General features: G+C 44.4%; 1 protein-coding gene across 2 annotated transcripts; it reads right to left on the minus strand.

Moving 5' to 3' along the window:
- Nucleotides 1–10754: 10754 nt before the first annotated feature.
- LOC142576433 (sulfotransferase 1B1-like) lies at nt 10755–14876 on the minus strand. 2 transcript variants are annotated; one of them, XM_075686563.1, is made up of 2 exons: nt 14607–14876; nt 10755–11744 (listed from the first exon to the last, which is right to left on the minus strand). In XM_075686563.1, the coding sequence occupies exon 2, from the start codon at nt 11727–11729 to the stop codon at nt 10770–10772; it is 960 nt and encodes a 319-aa protein (XP_075542678.1). In that variant the 5' UTR covers nt 11730–11744; nt 14607–14876; the 3' UTR covers nt 10755–10769. The 2 variants fall into 2 exon arrangements, with proteins under 2 accessions (XP_075542678.1, XP_075542679.1); XM_075686564.1 differs by lacking the exon at nt 14607–14876 and adding an exon at nt 12038–13296.
- Nucleotides 14877–15637: the final 761 nt, after the last annotated feature.

The following is a 15637-nucleotide window of genomic DNA, read 5'->3' on the forward strand; positions in this document are numbered from 1 at the left end:
GAAGATATCTATAGCGGCTCCACAGCCACCGTAGTCCTCCACAAAGAAAGCAACAAAATCCCTATAAAGAAAGGCGTCAGACAGGGAGATACGATATCTCCAATGCTATTCACAGCATGTTTACAGGAGGTATTCAGAGGCCTGGAGTGGGAAGAATTGGGGATAAAAGTTGATGGAGAATACCTTAGCAACTTGCGATTCGCTGATGATATTGCCTTGCTTAGTAACTCAGGAGACCAATTGCAATGCATGCTCACTGACCTGGAGAGGCAAAGCAGAAGGGTGGGTCTGAAAATTAATCTGCAGAAAACTAAAGTAATGTTTAACAGGCTCGGAAGAGAACAGCAGTTTACGATAGGTAGCGAAGCACTGGAAGGGGTAAGGGAATATATCTACTTAGGGCAGGTAGTGACCACGGATCCGGATCATGAGACTGAAATAACCAGAAGAATAAGAATGGGCTGTGGTGCGTTTGGCAGGCATTCTCAAATCATGAACAGCAGGTTGCCACTATCCCTCAAAAGGAAAGTGTATAACAGCTGTGTGTTACCAGTACTCACATATGGGGCAGAAACCTGGAGGCTTACAAAAAGGGTTCTGCTGAAATTGAGGACGACGCAACGAGCTATGGAAAGAAGAATGATGGGTGTGACGTTAAGGGATAAGAAACGAGCAGATTGGGTGAGGCAACAAACGCGGGTAAACGACATCTTAGTTGAAATCAAGAAAAGGAAATGGGCATGGGCCGGACATGTAATGAGGAGGGAAGATAACCGATGGTCACTAAGGGTTACGGACTGGATTCCAAGGGAAGGGATGCGTAACAGGGGGCGGCAGAAAGTTAGGTGGGCGGATGACATTAAGACGTTTGGAGGGACAACATGGCAACAATTAGTACATGACCGGGGTAGTTGGAGAAGTATGGGAGAGGCCTTTGCCCTGCAACGGGCGTAACTAGGCTGATGATGATGATGGTGATGATGCGAATATGTCTTGATAATGGTAGATTTGGAAGCATGTTAACATGCGATCTGCGGTTATTCCGCGCCTGTCCTGTGTGTTTCGTTCCTCTTCCATTGTTGTTTTCTGAGCTTTCTGTTTGGCCAAAATACTGTTTTCTGCAGACTGCGCACTCAAGCATGTATACAACATTCGAAGTATCGCAATGAGAAGGTCCGCGAAGTTTTAGGGTAAAGTTTGAGGACATGCTGATCACTCTCCCTGTGGTTTGCATATGGACACAAACCTTGTAACGTGCTTTGTTGCGTGGGGCGCAGCCAGACACCTTATTGTGCTTATTTAATTTTGACGGTGTTAACATATTGCGCAGGTTCTTACACCATCGGTGCACGATGCGAGGTGGTTCAAGAAAGATATCGAGATGTTCACTTTGGGAAAGGATATTGTGGTGGCGTTTCAATATAGCAAATACTTTTGGCGCTGATGCGGAGAATGTTGGTACAAGATTGGTAGTGTTACGTTTTCGGGTAACTGCTATCCGCTAATAATATCGGCTCTATAGAATTGATCTGCTTGGCATATGGCGTTATCAATTAAGTTTGACAGATACTGTCGTTTAAAGAGAGCACTTTTGAGTGCGCTTCACCTTCAGCCGTAATGTACTGTCGCGGGTCGCCTTATTATCTCCATGTCTCTTTTTATTTTTTAATTCTTTACGTTTTTGTTGATTTAAAGTGGTTTACTTTGTAATATTGAGTAAACGAAAGATTCATTTCTGCAGTGTGCGCCACGTGTGTGGTATTGCTATCGCCCGTGATATCGTTTAATTTCTGTCGTTTTACTTGTTATTATGCGCACAGCTTCATCTCATGTATCGCGGGTTTATAAGGAAGCCCAACGGCATGTACATGGTACTTTGACAAAGGCTGGTCCACCAGCCGAAATATATATATATATATATATATATATATATATATATATATATATATATATATATATATATATATATATATATATATATATTGGTACCAAACAGTGTAATGGACATTTTTTCGACATAACGAATTTTTTGGGAGACATGGAACTGGATGTGGTTGGATGCATGCTATTCTGATGGTCATAAGAGCATGCTTAGGCCTCAGCTTCCTGTAAGAATCAACACACTTACGCTACTTAGACTATAGCTCGTACGTGGTCGCATTGTTTCGTATTAGTAATGGGAAACATGGGTTCATCTTCGTTGACTTCTAAATTTGTGTCACGCGTCCGCCATCACTGATTAACCGTGTCACTTGAGTTTTGTCTGCCGTAAGAGTTTTCTTTGCGTAACCTCGATTGCGAGAGCGATCGGAAACTGGCGTATGGTTGAAATAACTAAACATTTGTGGCCTTTGTATCGCCATCGCAGCACTTGATGCGCGTGATGGTTGGCCGGCCACGCTGCTCCATTTCCCCACGAGTTTCTGTCAAGCAATGTCATACACCTTCTCTTCTGGGAATAACGAAACTGTTGGGCAACTTCTTGCGAAGTGCTGCTTATTTACACTTTCTCGGGTGCATGCTAGTATGATGCTGAGTTCACCTTCACGTGTCATCTGTCTGTAATGATCGAAATGTCTACACTTCGTATTGGACTATTGCTCCGATTTCGCACGTTGTCCTACTTTTGGTAATGGAGTCCCAGCCACGCCGCCCACATTTCGATGAGTGCGAAATGTGAACACACTTGTGTAATTCGGTTTATGTGCACGTTAAGAAACCCAGGCAGTCGAAATTATTCCGGAGTATCCCACAATGGCGTGCTTTATAATCAGATCATGTTCTTGGCACGTAAAACCCAACATTTTAATTTTTTTGTCATGGAGAACGTTTGTCTCTTTTGACTGTTAATTAAAAGTCTGTCAGGTTATTTACCATGTGGTTAAGGTTCGTCTACCGTGTGAGTTTTCTCTTCGTAATCGCGATTGCAAGAATAATTGTGCAACCACGGGAATTCCGAATAACGAAACTTTATTAAACTTTATTGTAGGCGTTTGTATTTTAGTAGCAGCACCGCTGAAACAGAGCGGTTGACCAACCGTGCTGCTTCACATTTCTTCTCGTATTTGCTATTATTCGGGCAAGCGTATATGCTGACATGTGCGCGCGACGCGCTGGACAAAATTACGAGCCTGTTTCATGCCCATATTGTCATTGTGTGTTTACTGAAGCTATATAGTCGACATTCGCCTATTTCTTTATTATTGGGATAAAAACTGGGGAATCTCCTGACGAAATTCCTCTGACGCGGACGCGCGCCGCGATGGGTTCTAGCTTCGTAGGCGTTGTTCCCGCGCAGCTTAGTGTCGAAGGTCGCGTGAACTTTGCTCTCGAAGCTTATTGTAGCTGGGAGCAGCAAGAAGTGATCGCTTGTCGCTGCTGACCTGCTTCACACGCCAGCGTTCATACATAGTGTTTACCGTCAGTGAGATGTGTTCATGTTTCGCTTTGCGCACGAAACCAGGTTTATTACTGTAGTAAGGAAGCGATGGTTTGCTGTAATTTGCACTGGTGATAACACGTACAGCTGCTTAATTATAGCTGTCTGGTAATTTGCCATCGCAACCATAGGTTCGCTTTTCGGACGAAACCACGACATTTTTTTACTGTTATCAGCTCACTTGACATAGCTATGCTGATGTAGAGAGTACGGCAATTTCTTTCATCGTTGTACAGAGTTTAAATCATTACAACTTCTTTTCTGATAACTCTTAGCTCAACAAGATTGTATAAAGTCAAGAGGAAGCAAAGTTGCCAGAAACCGTAGTTCGCTGCTAAAAATTCAAGTTAACATGAACACGGCGGATAGTACTTTTCATACATATTTCTAACCCGTTCTTATTGCATATTGTGCCGACATGATGTGTTCCTGCCATCAGCCTGGTGTCACTTTGGATCGACATCATTCTTCGTTGATGATCAGCACAGAAACACGGCAACGGAAATCTGCTTTCTGAATACCTGTGATCTTTTCAGAAGTATTTGTATCTGGTACCATGGAGAACAGTTATGCTCTGCCTCTGATAACTTCCATTGATGCTCTCTGATAGCCGTGAATTTTTAGGCTGAACTTGTGTTTCTGTGTGGCCGCTGAAGGAAGTCCGCACAAATTCTCTGTAAACTTTTGGTAGGGGTCAACTCATATAATGCATTTTCCTTCTATGACTGCTGAAGCGAGCATGCAGCCAGCCTTTAGTCAATTGTGTAGTCGTCATGGTACCTGTGACGGCATCAGCAATATTTGACTGCGCCAACGGAAAGGTAGCATTCAGCTTCTGTTCACTTGCTTAGAGGCCTTCGAGCCTGTGAACACTTAGGCTGAAATTGTGTTTGTGACTACCCAATTACAGCACGTATCTTGTATCTTCTAGTGCCTGTGAAATAAGTTTGATTTTGTTCTGAAGCAAGCGTCTCGTATCTGCTTCAGTATCTGTGAACTCTCCTGTAATGTTCCTGTCTGCAACTGCTCAAGCGATCTTTCAATAATTTTATTAATGCCCACTGTATCAATTCTTTAGCACTTCTACTGCGTGAAACCACTGAAGCAGATCCGCAGAAGGTCTGGAGTAAGTTCCTTTATGGCTAGGACACTTGTAAATTCTCCAGCAAATATTGCATTTGTGTGACTGCGACTGTTGAAGTGAGCCAACTTGCATTAGCCCTCCTACTAACGACTCTTTTAACCCCACCCTTTCATAGAGCTTTTAAAGTTCTTTTAGTGGCATAGGTGCATCTGCTAAATATTTGCTCAACTGAAATAGCTGATCACTACACGAAAATGTCAATGTTTACTCTGGTGACCTTTTCCAGATCTTGGATGCATAGCACATTTGCTCTATAAGTGGATGATAATTTAGGAGCTGTTTGTATCTATATATGACGGCTGAACTAGTTTCCAGTAATTTCTTTAATGCTTATTGTAGTTGGGACACCTTTAGCATAACTCGTGTTAGTGTGTGTAACTAAAGAACATGGCCTAGGGAAAGGCTCGGGCCACTTATAGTGGCTACCATATCTAAACTGTCCAGCAAATGTTTTACTGATGCGCCTTATCACAGCAGGCCACTTGATAACTTCCGTAGTGGCCCCTTGCGAATTCTTAAATTTTCTTGCTATCCAAAGTGCATTTGTAAACAGTTTAATAGATGCCCACATTTAATAACTATGGTGGTCATAAGTAACTCCTAATGGCTGAGTTTGTGAGATGAAATTATTCAGTTCAATTTGTTTGCATTGATGCACTTTACCGAAAACTGCTGAGTGCACTTGAAAGTTGAACTTGTAACTTTCCCGCAACTATTATGTAGAAATAAATGCTGTATTTTTATTGAGGTTGTCAATTGATTCAGCAGCCTGGAGAAGTTAGTTCTGTAGCTTCGTTCTTGTTTGCCCCAAAAAGTAGAGCTTGCATATGTTTCTATAAGTCTGGATTTAATGCATTTTTATCAAGTTGTGTGTAATGTGTTAGCTTAACGTAGCAGGGAATTATGTGCGTAAATCTTAGCTGCACTGCAGCCTTCTTTAGCATTCCTTGAGATGCGGTGGCCTGTATTCCTGGCCTGTCTCCTGGTCCTTCAGCTTTTGCATGACAGAAATGCTTGGTCGCCTTATTAGACCGCTGGGGTGGATCTAAAAGAGCCAAGCAATTCTTCTTCATCATTGCACCAAAAGCGAACCCAAAACCAAGCCATACTTACTTGTTAATAGTATGTAAAATTCAGCAGGTCTGCTGCACTGCTAGGGCCCATGAGGAACATATGTTAATTTATAATCAATAAGGACGTCATGTGGGTAATCTAAATGCGCACCTATATGTCCCAGAAGCGTCCTACATCCTTATAAAAATGTCCTTAAAACGTACTCGGGATTATGCAATAAGAATATCCCATATTTAAACATCTCCTGGACGTCCGAATTTGCCATTTTGATGTCCATGGGAAGTTTTTATAAACGCGAATTCGCGTGCATGGGACAATGCCATGGACATTTAAGAATGATCCACATGCTTCTTAGATAAGACATAGTGACGTTCGAATGTCCCGTTCCGGATCTGTGCTGAACATCTCTGGACATTGATGGTCCAATGGGTACCACCAAGCTCAACAAGAGGACGCCACAGCTTCTGAGACACCTGCAGAGGCCAACTATACACCATCATCATAGCCTCATACATATATCCAAAACTGAATTTGTTAGTCATGGGTAACCCTTGCCGCCGGGCAAATCAGAAGTAAGAATAAGTGAGTAGAAAACAGGAAAGATACAAAGTGAGAGAAAAAGAGAAAGGTTGAAAGGAAGAACAGGAAAACGCGCCAGCCGATTTCCCCCAGTTGGGTCAGCCTGAAGGTGTCTATGTGAAGCGCAAGCCAAAGAGGTGCGTTGCTTCCGCCGGGGGGCCTTAAACGTCCGAAGATCCGGCATCGGCTGAACTCTCAGGATCACCCTTTGCCCCGAGGGCCAAGCCTCGCGCGCCAACACGCAGGAGGGTCCAACCCTCATGTGCTAGGGTACATGGTATCGCAACACACCAAACGTATCCGGGCTTTTTGATGCAGATGACTTTGTGCCTTTCTGTCATTCGTGCAGTACTTGCTTTCTCGAAACTTGATGAATGATACGTGAAAGCATCGAATGTCACCTTAAACGGCCCCTAGAGATATTGGAAATTGTCTTGGCTTGAAGTCAGGACGATTGCTGGAAAGTATGAAAAATATGGAAAAAAAATACCGACTCATCGGTAAATTGAAGCTTCATAATCTTGGCATCACTATACGTGTCATTTGAAGTTAGATGTACCTGAAATAGCTGTCGTGCTGTGAAGATTTTATTGTCGGAAGAACGTCGGGGAAGGTCGTCGTCCTTTTACATGGAAAGCGCTGTTTAGAAATGACTTGTTCTTGGCGTTATGAGGAGGCTGAACAACCTTAGAATTTAGGATCTAACAGCTGTAGGATCCGCGGCTTTGCTGTAGAGATGGGTTACACATCGTCATTCTCTTGTATGCTTGGGAGAACCACTCGTGCAGTTCGTGTCTCGGAAATATCGGAGCTAAGTCATCACCACGATCTTCAGGCACCTTCTGGCTCGGCTCGCGGACAGATATGAACGCAAGTCACATGGAGGCCGCTTATTCGAAGCACAGTAACAAGCGTCTGTTATGATGTACCACTGCTCAAAGTGAAGCTCTCAAACCACACTGTCTTCAGTGAGTGGTTGTCGGTCCCGTGCGAATTTCTCTCCCATTGTCGTCTTCTTTCTACATCGGCAGGCCACTTAAACAGAGCACTTCTTTCGGCATTTTCCGACCTGTGCATATTCCATGATGCACACTGGCATTCGTCAGCAGTTCAGACACTGCTTAGCGCTCACGGATACGTTAAACCTGCCAAGACCTCGCAAATACACGCTTTCGCCGGCCACTACATGCGCGCGCCAAATGGAGACACTCTCGACAGCTTCATTAGTGAGCGACGACAGCGGCGCCACTACGATCGCCTGTCGGCGCAACATGCGGGATTTCCACTGCCCCTTCTAGTGCACTGTACCCTCGGTGTCCTCGTCCCAAGTACCCAAGCAGAGCGAACACGGAGCACGGATGAAGGACGGCGATGGCGAAGAAAGTGCGAGGAGAAAAGTGGACGAGGAGAGTGTAGTAGAACCATGATGGGCGGAAAGCGGAGGAGAATGGTGCAGCGGCACTATGATGCAAACGCAGAGGAGGAGGGCATGGCGAAAGCGTGAGAAAAAAGCGTAGTGCCGCTCAAGACGGACTTTGCAGCGACGATGACTACGAGATTGAGCCAGAGTAGCGCGCGTCGTCTCTTCACGAAGGACACCGCTGATACCATATTTGGAAACAAAGCGCTGCATGAGCGCAGGTCTGTCTGCGGCGGCTGCTGTAAGTCGCGCCCAAGCGTCACCTACGCGGTGCCTCCGATCTCCCGATTAGGGAGGCAGTCGCTCCAGACTTAGCTCCGTGTGCAACTTGCAGCACGAGAGAGAACGTCCCCGGCAGCCAACATATCGCGAAATGAGAACACGTATAGAGCTGCGCTCAAATTTCGCATTAGGGAGTATCGTAATCGTCGGGCAGGTTCTGTTATCTTTTTTTTTTTGCAGGAACGAACCATGAAAAGCAGCTGACTACTTCGTAGAGGCACTGAAGTGCCATTTCTATTATTCTCAGTGCGCTCAGGTTGTGGACCTGTTATTTCCTTTGTTTCTAGTGTTATTTCATTTGTTGCTAGTGTTTAAGTCACTTGCTATTTTCTTATGTAACTTCTTCTTTGGGCTGACTCCCGACCTGCAGTATCTTGAAATAAATAAACAGATACAGAAACAGTGGGATACAAAAACTTGAAAGGTAATAGGTGATCTCTATTTTCGAAACGTTTCCTTTAAATATGAAGGGAGACAGACGAAGAAAAACATTCACACAATTAGGACAGCAGATGAAACTTCACGCGAATTATTAGATATATGCAGGGTAATATTTGTCAGTCAGCACTAGCACCCATGTTCAAAAAATGCGACATGAATGGGAATGAAGGAGTCACTTTCTAAAGTTTTCAAGCTAGTTGGTATGTTTGCCATGTCCTAAATGCTGGTGCAAATGGCAGACATCTATTCACAAGAAAAGCAGGAAACGTAGCCCTCGATATGAAGTAAATTTAAGATATCATGCTAATTCATCCTAATTGATATCATCCTAATTGAACCTGGGAAAAGACATCGAGTGAGCTAATAGATAACCACCGATGTCACATGTTTGTTTGTACTCTTTCCTACTTTATTACTTTTTATGCATAAGCATTCTAAGGATCCTAGCCAAATCTGTCCGTCACGCGAAAAGTGTAACGCCTTATATGTCCCCAAAATGCACTATTTTCCAATACATTCATTAGCCTTAATAGTGTAAATGTAGTTTATTGGCTGTATAAAGAATGATGAGGCAAAAATGAAACCGAAAAACAATTGGATTGATCAGAGCGAATACGCATATGATGAGATTTATGTATGTTCATGGGAGATGCGTAGGGCTCCATGGAAAACGCATTGGGAAGCCTATAGTAGAGGTGGACCAACTGCAATTTCGGGTTCGGCCAACTTGACATTTGGGTGTGGGCCAACATGATATTTGGAGGTGGCCCAACTGAAATTTCGGGGTAGGCCAACTTGAATTTTGAGGGTGGGCCAATTTGAAATTCGTCGGTGGCCCAACTCAAATGGCGGGGCAACATGTAATTTAGGGATCCAAGTGGAGTTTAGGGTTGGGACTTGAAATTCAGGGGTGCTGATGAAATTTGGAGGCGGGCCAGCGGAACTTTGAGAGTGGGCCAACTCAATGTTTGGGCATGGGCCAACTTGAATATTGAACTTGAAATTTGTCGGTGGCCCAACTGAAATGGGGGAAGCAACTTGTAATTTCTGGGGCGAAGTGAAATTTAGGGATGGCACAACATGAAATTTGGGCCTGTTAACTAAAAATTCGGTGTGGGCAACGTTGAAATTTAGGGGAGGACCAGCCTGATATTTGGGTGTCTGCCAACTCAAATTGAGGAATGGGCCTACTTAACATTTGGCCATGGGCTAACATAAATTTGGAAGTGGACTAACATGAAATTTGGGAGTGGGCCAAGCTAAATTTGTGGTTAGGTCCACTTGATATTTGGGAATGGGTCAACTGACCTTAAGGTTATGCTTATGCAGACAATTCAGTGGAGTTTCTTGATAATTTTTCTATGTGCACCATGAAGCAAAACCGACCCGCCGTGGTTGCTCAATGGGTATGGTGTTGGGCTCCTGAGCACGAGGTGCGGGTTCGAGTCCCGGCCACGGCGGCCGCATTTCGATGGGGGCAAAATGCGAAAACACCCGTGTGCTTAGATTTAGGACACGTTAAAGAACTCCAGGTGGTCGAAATTTCCGGAGTCCTCCCCTACAGCATGTCTCATAATCAGAAAGTGGTTTTGGCACGTAAAACCCCATAATTTAATTTAATTTTTTGTGTAGCAAAACCACTGACCTACTCCAGTACCTTATTAAGCATTAGGATATTTTTCATTCTATAAGTGCTTTGAGGCATTCATGAAATTTTCATCTATGTATGCTAGGTACTGTACGCAAAATTATCGTGGGGTTTGACTACTGTGGCCAGTGGTATCGCAAGTTGTTTCATGTATTCAATATAAGCGCCATATCTACGCATGGTGGTGGCATCATTCTGGGGCGTGCAAAGGAAAGAAAGATGCGTGACTGGAGTTAATGTCACGACGCAATAAATGAATGTAACATGTTAATCATCTCACCTAAAAATTACTGCTACAGCAGATGTGCGAACAACGCACACCAACGTGTGCCAGAAGATTTTCCATCTAAAGAACACTGTTTGCATTGTACTCAGACAAGCAGACCAAACAAACGCGTCTTTTGCACTCGGCTCATCTTCACGTCAGATTCCACGCCCCTGGCTAGAGTTCCGCTATGTCTTTGCAAACGTCAGAACATCATCTCTCATCTTTATTACAAGTTCCCCATGACTACCATGCGTAACTTACAAGCCAAGCGGTGAACTTAGAACCTTTTTGGGCAAATAGCAACAAAGTTAACCCTCCGTCAGTGATTTGGGTAAATTTATTGCTAGTACTCTTAGATCAGGAAAACTCATTTGGCCCCTGCAAGGAAGGTGTCTGCGTTACCTAAAGAAAATTTGCTGCAGCGCAAGTCTGCTGAGGGACAACTCTTTTGTACAAGTGTCGCAGCAAGGGCTTTTATTCGGAACTCTTAAAAGCAGTTTTTGCTTCATCTCGGATGTCTTTCCAGAGGTCCATGAAAGAAGACTTCTTTTCTGCCTCAAGAATCCGCTCCTCCATTCGCCGTAGGAGTTGAGGTGTAAAGTACTCCTTCCAACCTCCTACCTTGGCCTTTCTCACTAACGCGTATCTATTCTCATCTCCTTCGTACCCTTCCTTGCATGTAGTCTTTGTTTGCCTGATCACCTCGTCCCAGTGAGGGTTCGGGCTACCGTTGAGATTAATTACCACCACACTTCGCATGTAATCTGGCTGTGACCTCTGCAGGAGCTCTTGAAGCAGCGTTTCGTCATTTGCGAAAGCATGGCCATATCCCTCTCCCAAAAAATACGCCAGTCTCAACACCACCTCTTGCGTGTTCTTCTTCAACTCTTCATAAGTTACGAAGAACACATTCGGGTGCTCCCTGAGAGCATAACCCGACGCTACGTGTTTGAAGTAGTCCCCGTAACCAAAGTTTCCATTCAGGAAGCTGTCAACGAATTCTTCGAACGTGCCATCCTGAAAATCAAAAACACTCAAGTTGCTCGCCATGTGGTAGAACGAAACGCAGACATCCCATGGATTACGTGCGATGTACATGTACTTTCCCTCTTCTGTGATTGCGATCTCGTCCAAGGCCAGATGTGTAGAAAATGTTCTCAGGGGCAGAGACGACTTCCAGTCCTTGATGTCCATGTACTCCAGGAAGCGCCATTCTTTACTGAACTCGTCGTGTGTGGTTATTGGTTGTCCTTTCCTCAGGATAAGCTGTGTGATGTACATCAACCAGTGCGTTCCACTCTTCGGAAACGTAGATTGCACGACGTCTCCTTTCTTCGCTCTGAATTTAAGATTTTCTCTGAATCTTTCTGCATTGATGTTGATGCATCTAGGCACTCCGTCTATTATTTGGTGGGCCGGCTGTCGGTGGTCCATTACCTTAAGGTGTTCCTGAAAGCAATAAGATTACTGCGTGATTAGAAATGTATTTTTGGTGCCTATTGTTTTTACTTTCACGTCTTTTGTTTCAATCTGTTCATTCTTTACGACTGAACCAAGCACGAAGTTTTCAGCTGTATATTCATAATTTCGTACTATGGGCTGTTTGCGACAAGCTAATATTCTTTCGAGTTCAGTGGATTACACTGTCTTGCGTTGATAAACAAAGCTGATAGGTGTCCCATACCTGGTCCGGGCAAAAACAAAATAGCAATAGTTGGTAGAAACGCTGTAATACCAGTTACCTTTTCTCTTGCAGCGCTGGCAGGATTGATCTGTCACAATGCCTGTGTCGCAAATGGTGGTGCATACCTTCTAGTATATTTTCGAATACAGCATCTGATTAGAAAACTTGCAGTTTCGCCTGAAAGGCGGAACATTCATAGTTATAGTAACGTATTAGCCAACTACCCGAAGTAAGTTTAGTAGTTTCATCGTTTATATAAAATGCAGTAAATTTTCTTTCTCATAAAGTAAAAAGCATGTTTCATGCACGCACAGGCAAACCTCACCAGATCCAACTTGATGACTGCGAACACTCCCTGTAACAGCGTTGACGCGATGAGTGAGGCAGTGGAAGCGAATACCTTGTGCTTCCTCCCGCTTCAACCCATCCCTAAAATTTTAGATTACGCGACCTCCTGCACCAAGCGCGCCAGAAGACAGCGCACATGAAGACATCGTCCATATTGGCTAGGCGAAGCTTTGCACAAGCCGCTACTTACCTAAAATATAGGCTGCACGGGCCCCGTATACGCTCACTCGCGCCATGAATAGCCGCGGTTCAGCTAGCGGAACATTTTATCGCTTTTTGACTTTATGCGGAACATCACAGCGTCGTTGACGACGCCGGCGGCGACGAGGGCAAAAATTCGTTCGGAGTGTTCCTGTTTTCTATCGCAAAATAAATAGAAAAACGATACAGCCTTTCATGTTACACTGGCTTTCGCAACTCGTTTAGGGTAAGAAAATCCTTCATTCAGTATAGGTTATGGTTACTCCTACGAGGTATTCGAACCAGCAATACACAGATGTCGCTGGCCATCCACAACTTCCTAATAGGGAGTGAATGACAATGTTGCATCGTACCGGTTCGAGCCTTCCTGGTTAGTGAGTGTAAAATGCTAAAAACAGCACCCATTTGTTCACCAGAAGTCGGTATACATTCCTGCCTGTAATGGTCAACAGCTGGCAACTTCTACCACACAGAAGTTCGCCCCTTGCTGGTTGTCAATTCTTCTACTGTCTTCATCACAACACCTATTGTGATGACTGCACTGTTAAGAGATCTAAAAAGACCAGCTGCGCTTCCCGTTGCCGTTTTGTGGTGCCTATGCAACGAAATAGGAAGAAAAGAAAGCGGCAGTGGTATGTGCCTTCTGTCCCACCATTCTCCCCATGCAGAACTGAGCCGGAGCATTTTCAACATGCAGATCCTACGCGTAGCTGATTGCCGCATCACCTTTGAGGATCGAGTGGCGAAGCTAAATTGAGCAGCGATCGAATGACCCGAAGCGGTAGCTTTACGACCAAACACAAAAAAAAAAACATTTGCGGCCATGGCTTTCAGGCTAAATTCTTCGTTGGTGCTCGCTCACCCGCTGGTGTTCAGCGAGCTCACCTTCGCTCAATTTGTGCCCCTTTCGCTCATCTGTCAGCTTAGGGGAATCCGTGATTGCAAGCAAGTGCATGATGGCGTATGACGCTGCGTTTACGCTCACAATTAGTGCGTATCACGTGGAACCCAGCAAGTAAGCAGCCGGTCGTAACTTCGGCGTCGACGACATGTGCGTACGTCGGCAGCTTATGCAGGAAGGGGAGCTCGCCGCAACAAGCTAATCGAAAAAGCGTTCCATGGGAAAAAGCGCAAGTTCCCACATCTCAGAGACGAAAAGTTAGACCAAAAGGCCTTGCCCCGTGTAAGTGCCGCCCTTTGGCAGAGTCGCGAATACAAATTGCGGCCTTTACAGGAGTCCATACACTACCAAAAATATAGAAAGCAAGGAAGTTGTGGGAGCACGAATGAAAATTTTTACATGCGCTAACAAGGACATCATTTTCATCCTTGGGCAGTTGGAATTAGCGCAATCGATCAGTTTCCACAATGACCTCCATCCACTGGCGAACAACTGCGTTGCTATTGTCAATATAGTGGAGATAACGGTGATCAACGCATGTTGTTAGCACATGCGATGTTGTGCACAAATGATCACCTTGCCTCCTAAGTCAAGCAACTGTGACGATAAGAAAAGCCCTCACGAAAAAAACGACCTTAAAGCCAAGTGTGTGTAATGCAGATTCCTTGCAAGCAGGTACCAACTATCCGCCATTAGGGAACGCTACAAAACAGCACGGAAGTGAGTTGCGAACTCACGCGTACTACTTCGGTTACACATTTCTGCATATTTTATCATTACTTCTCTATTATTATTTATGCTATAGCGGTAAGGTAACATCTATTTACTAAAATTGCAGGCTCTCGACGTAATCTCCGGCGTTTGTAGATTGGTGTTTGCCTTCCTAGTCGGTGAGTCCTAATACTATGAAATAGGTTCCATTATGAGAATACTGTATCTGTCTTTTTGCCATAGTGCAAAACAGCGCCACCAATGTAACCAATTCAAACAAACGCTGCATATGGCAGGTCCACCCCTTACTACGCAGGCCAAGAATACCTTAAAAAAATGGAAAGACATCCGTATTTTTAACTATATTATGGATGCGATAACAATCAGAACACGCAGCTTCCTTAATGCGATAACAGAACGAATATTAGGATTGTAGTCATTCAGTAAAAATACAGTTACTGCTCACCTTTTTTTTTTCTTCGTAAGCAGGAATTTTCAAAGCGAATGTCCGCCCGTTTCTTCGTCTGCGAAGCTGCTCGAAAGTTCTTGGAACTAGACGTAATGGGGCGTTCTCTTCTATATGTCAAGCAAACGTAATCTTTCTGTGAAGGATGCCCTAGCTTCAGATACTTCAGTTCAAGGAAATGAGTTGTGTGTGTGTCCTGTCAGCGGCTGATCAGCAGCTTTATAGCGGGTGGCTGCTTAGCTCATGACGTCTACCCTCCAAGCGCCAAAGTCACGAGCAATATGATTATCACTGTGTCAGGCGTTCAGAGTGTGCTCTTGTGGCCGATAGTGTGAGAGGCTCTTTTGTTCCGGTGCGTTGTCTTAACTTGCCTCGCGATTACTTGGCCGATAAGGTGCTCAAACGAGTACGTAGTGCGAAATAAATAAAGCAGGTGCAGTGGTATGCGTAGGACACATTTACTTTGGCCGCAGGCAGCTTGCACAGCGGGCGCCATCATCGTTGAAGCCGTGACCTGGAAACATCCTTAATAAATTCGAGAAAGCTAGCCTTGTAAGAAGGTGGCAGGCCCTCACTTAGCGCCAACAAAGGAAACAAACGTTTTGGTGCACAATAAGCGTAGAATACGGCATTATAGTACAGAAGATCGCACCATGGATGGCATTCCAAGCAGCGTGATATTTCCGACTCATGAAGCAGGTTATGCAGAGCAGATTCAATAGTCTCTTGACTGACATCTAACGCAGATACACTGAACGGGAGAGATATTCGATAATGCAAAACGTAAACGGTCAAAGGAAATTACAGAAACATTTGTTCAAGGGTAGGAGAGCACCAGCAGGACATAAGGAAATGATCAAGATGTTTGAGTGGCTGTTCCTCACTGAACTGGTGCAATCCATTCTGAGGCACCGGTACTGTCCAATCAGTACTGGCAACTGGAACATGTAAAATTAAGCGTCACCTGATATAAATGTGGTGTCTGTACTATGTACATTACAGAAAATTAGATATGAATTACAAAAGAAAGA

Source organism: Dermacentor variabilis, chromosome 3 (genome assembly GCF_050947875.1).
Source record: "Dermacentor variabilis isolate Ectoservices chromosome 3, ASM5094787v1, whole genome shotgun sequence".
Taxonomy (NCBI): domain Eukaryota; kingdom Metazoa; phylum Arthropoda; class Arachnida; order Ixodida; family Ixodidae; genus Dermacentor; species Dermacentor variabilis.

Bases quoted from the DNA above. Each gene is read 5' to 3' on its own strand.
- LOC142576433 (XM_075686563.1), bottom strand. From the start codon at position 11,729: ATGGACCACCGACAGCCGGCCCACCAAATAATAGACGGAGTGCCTAGA.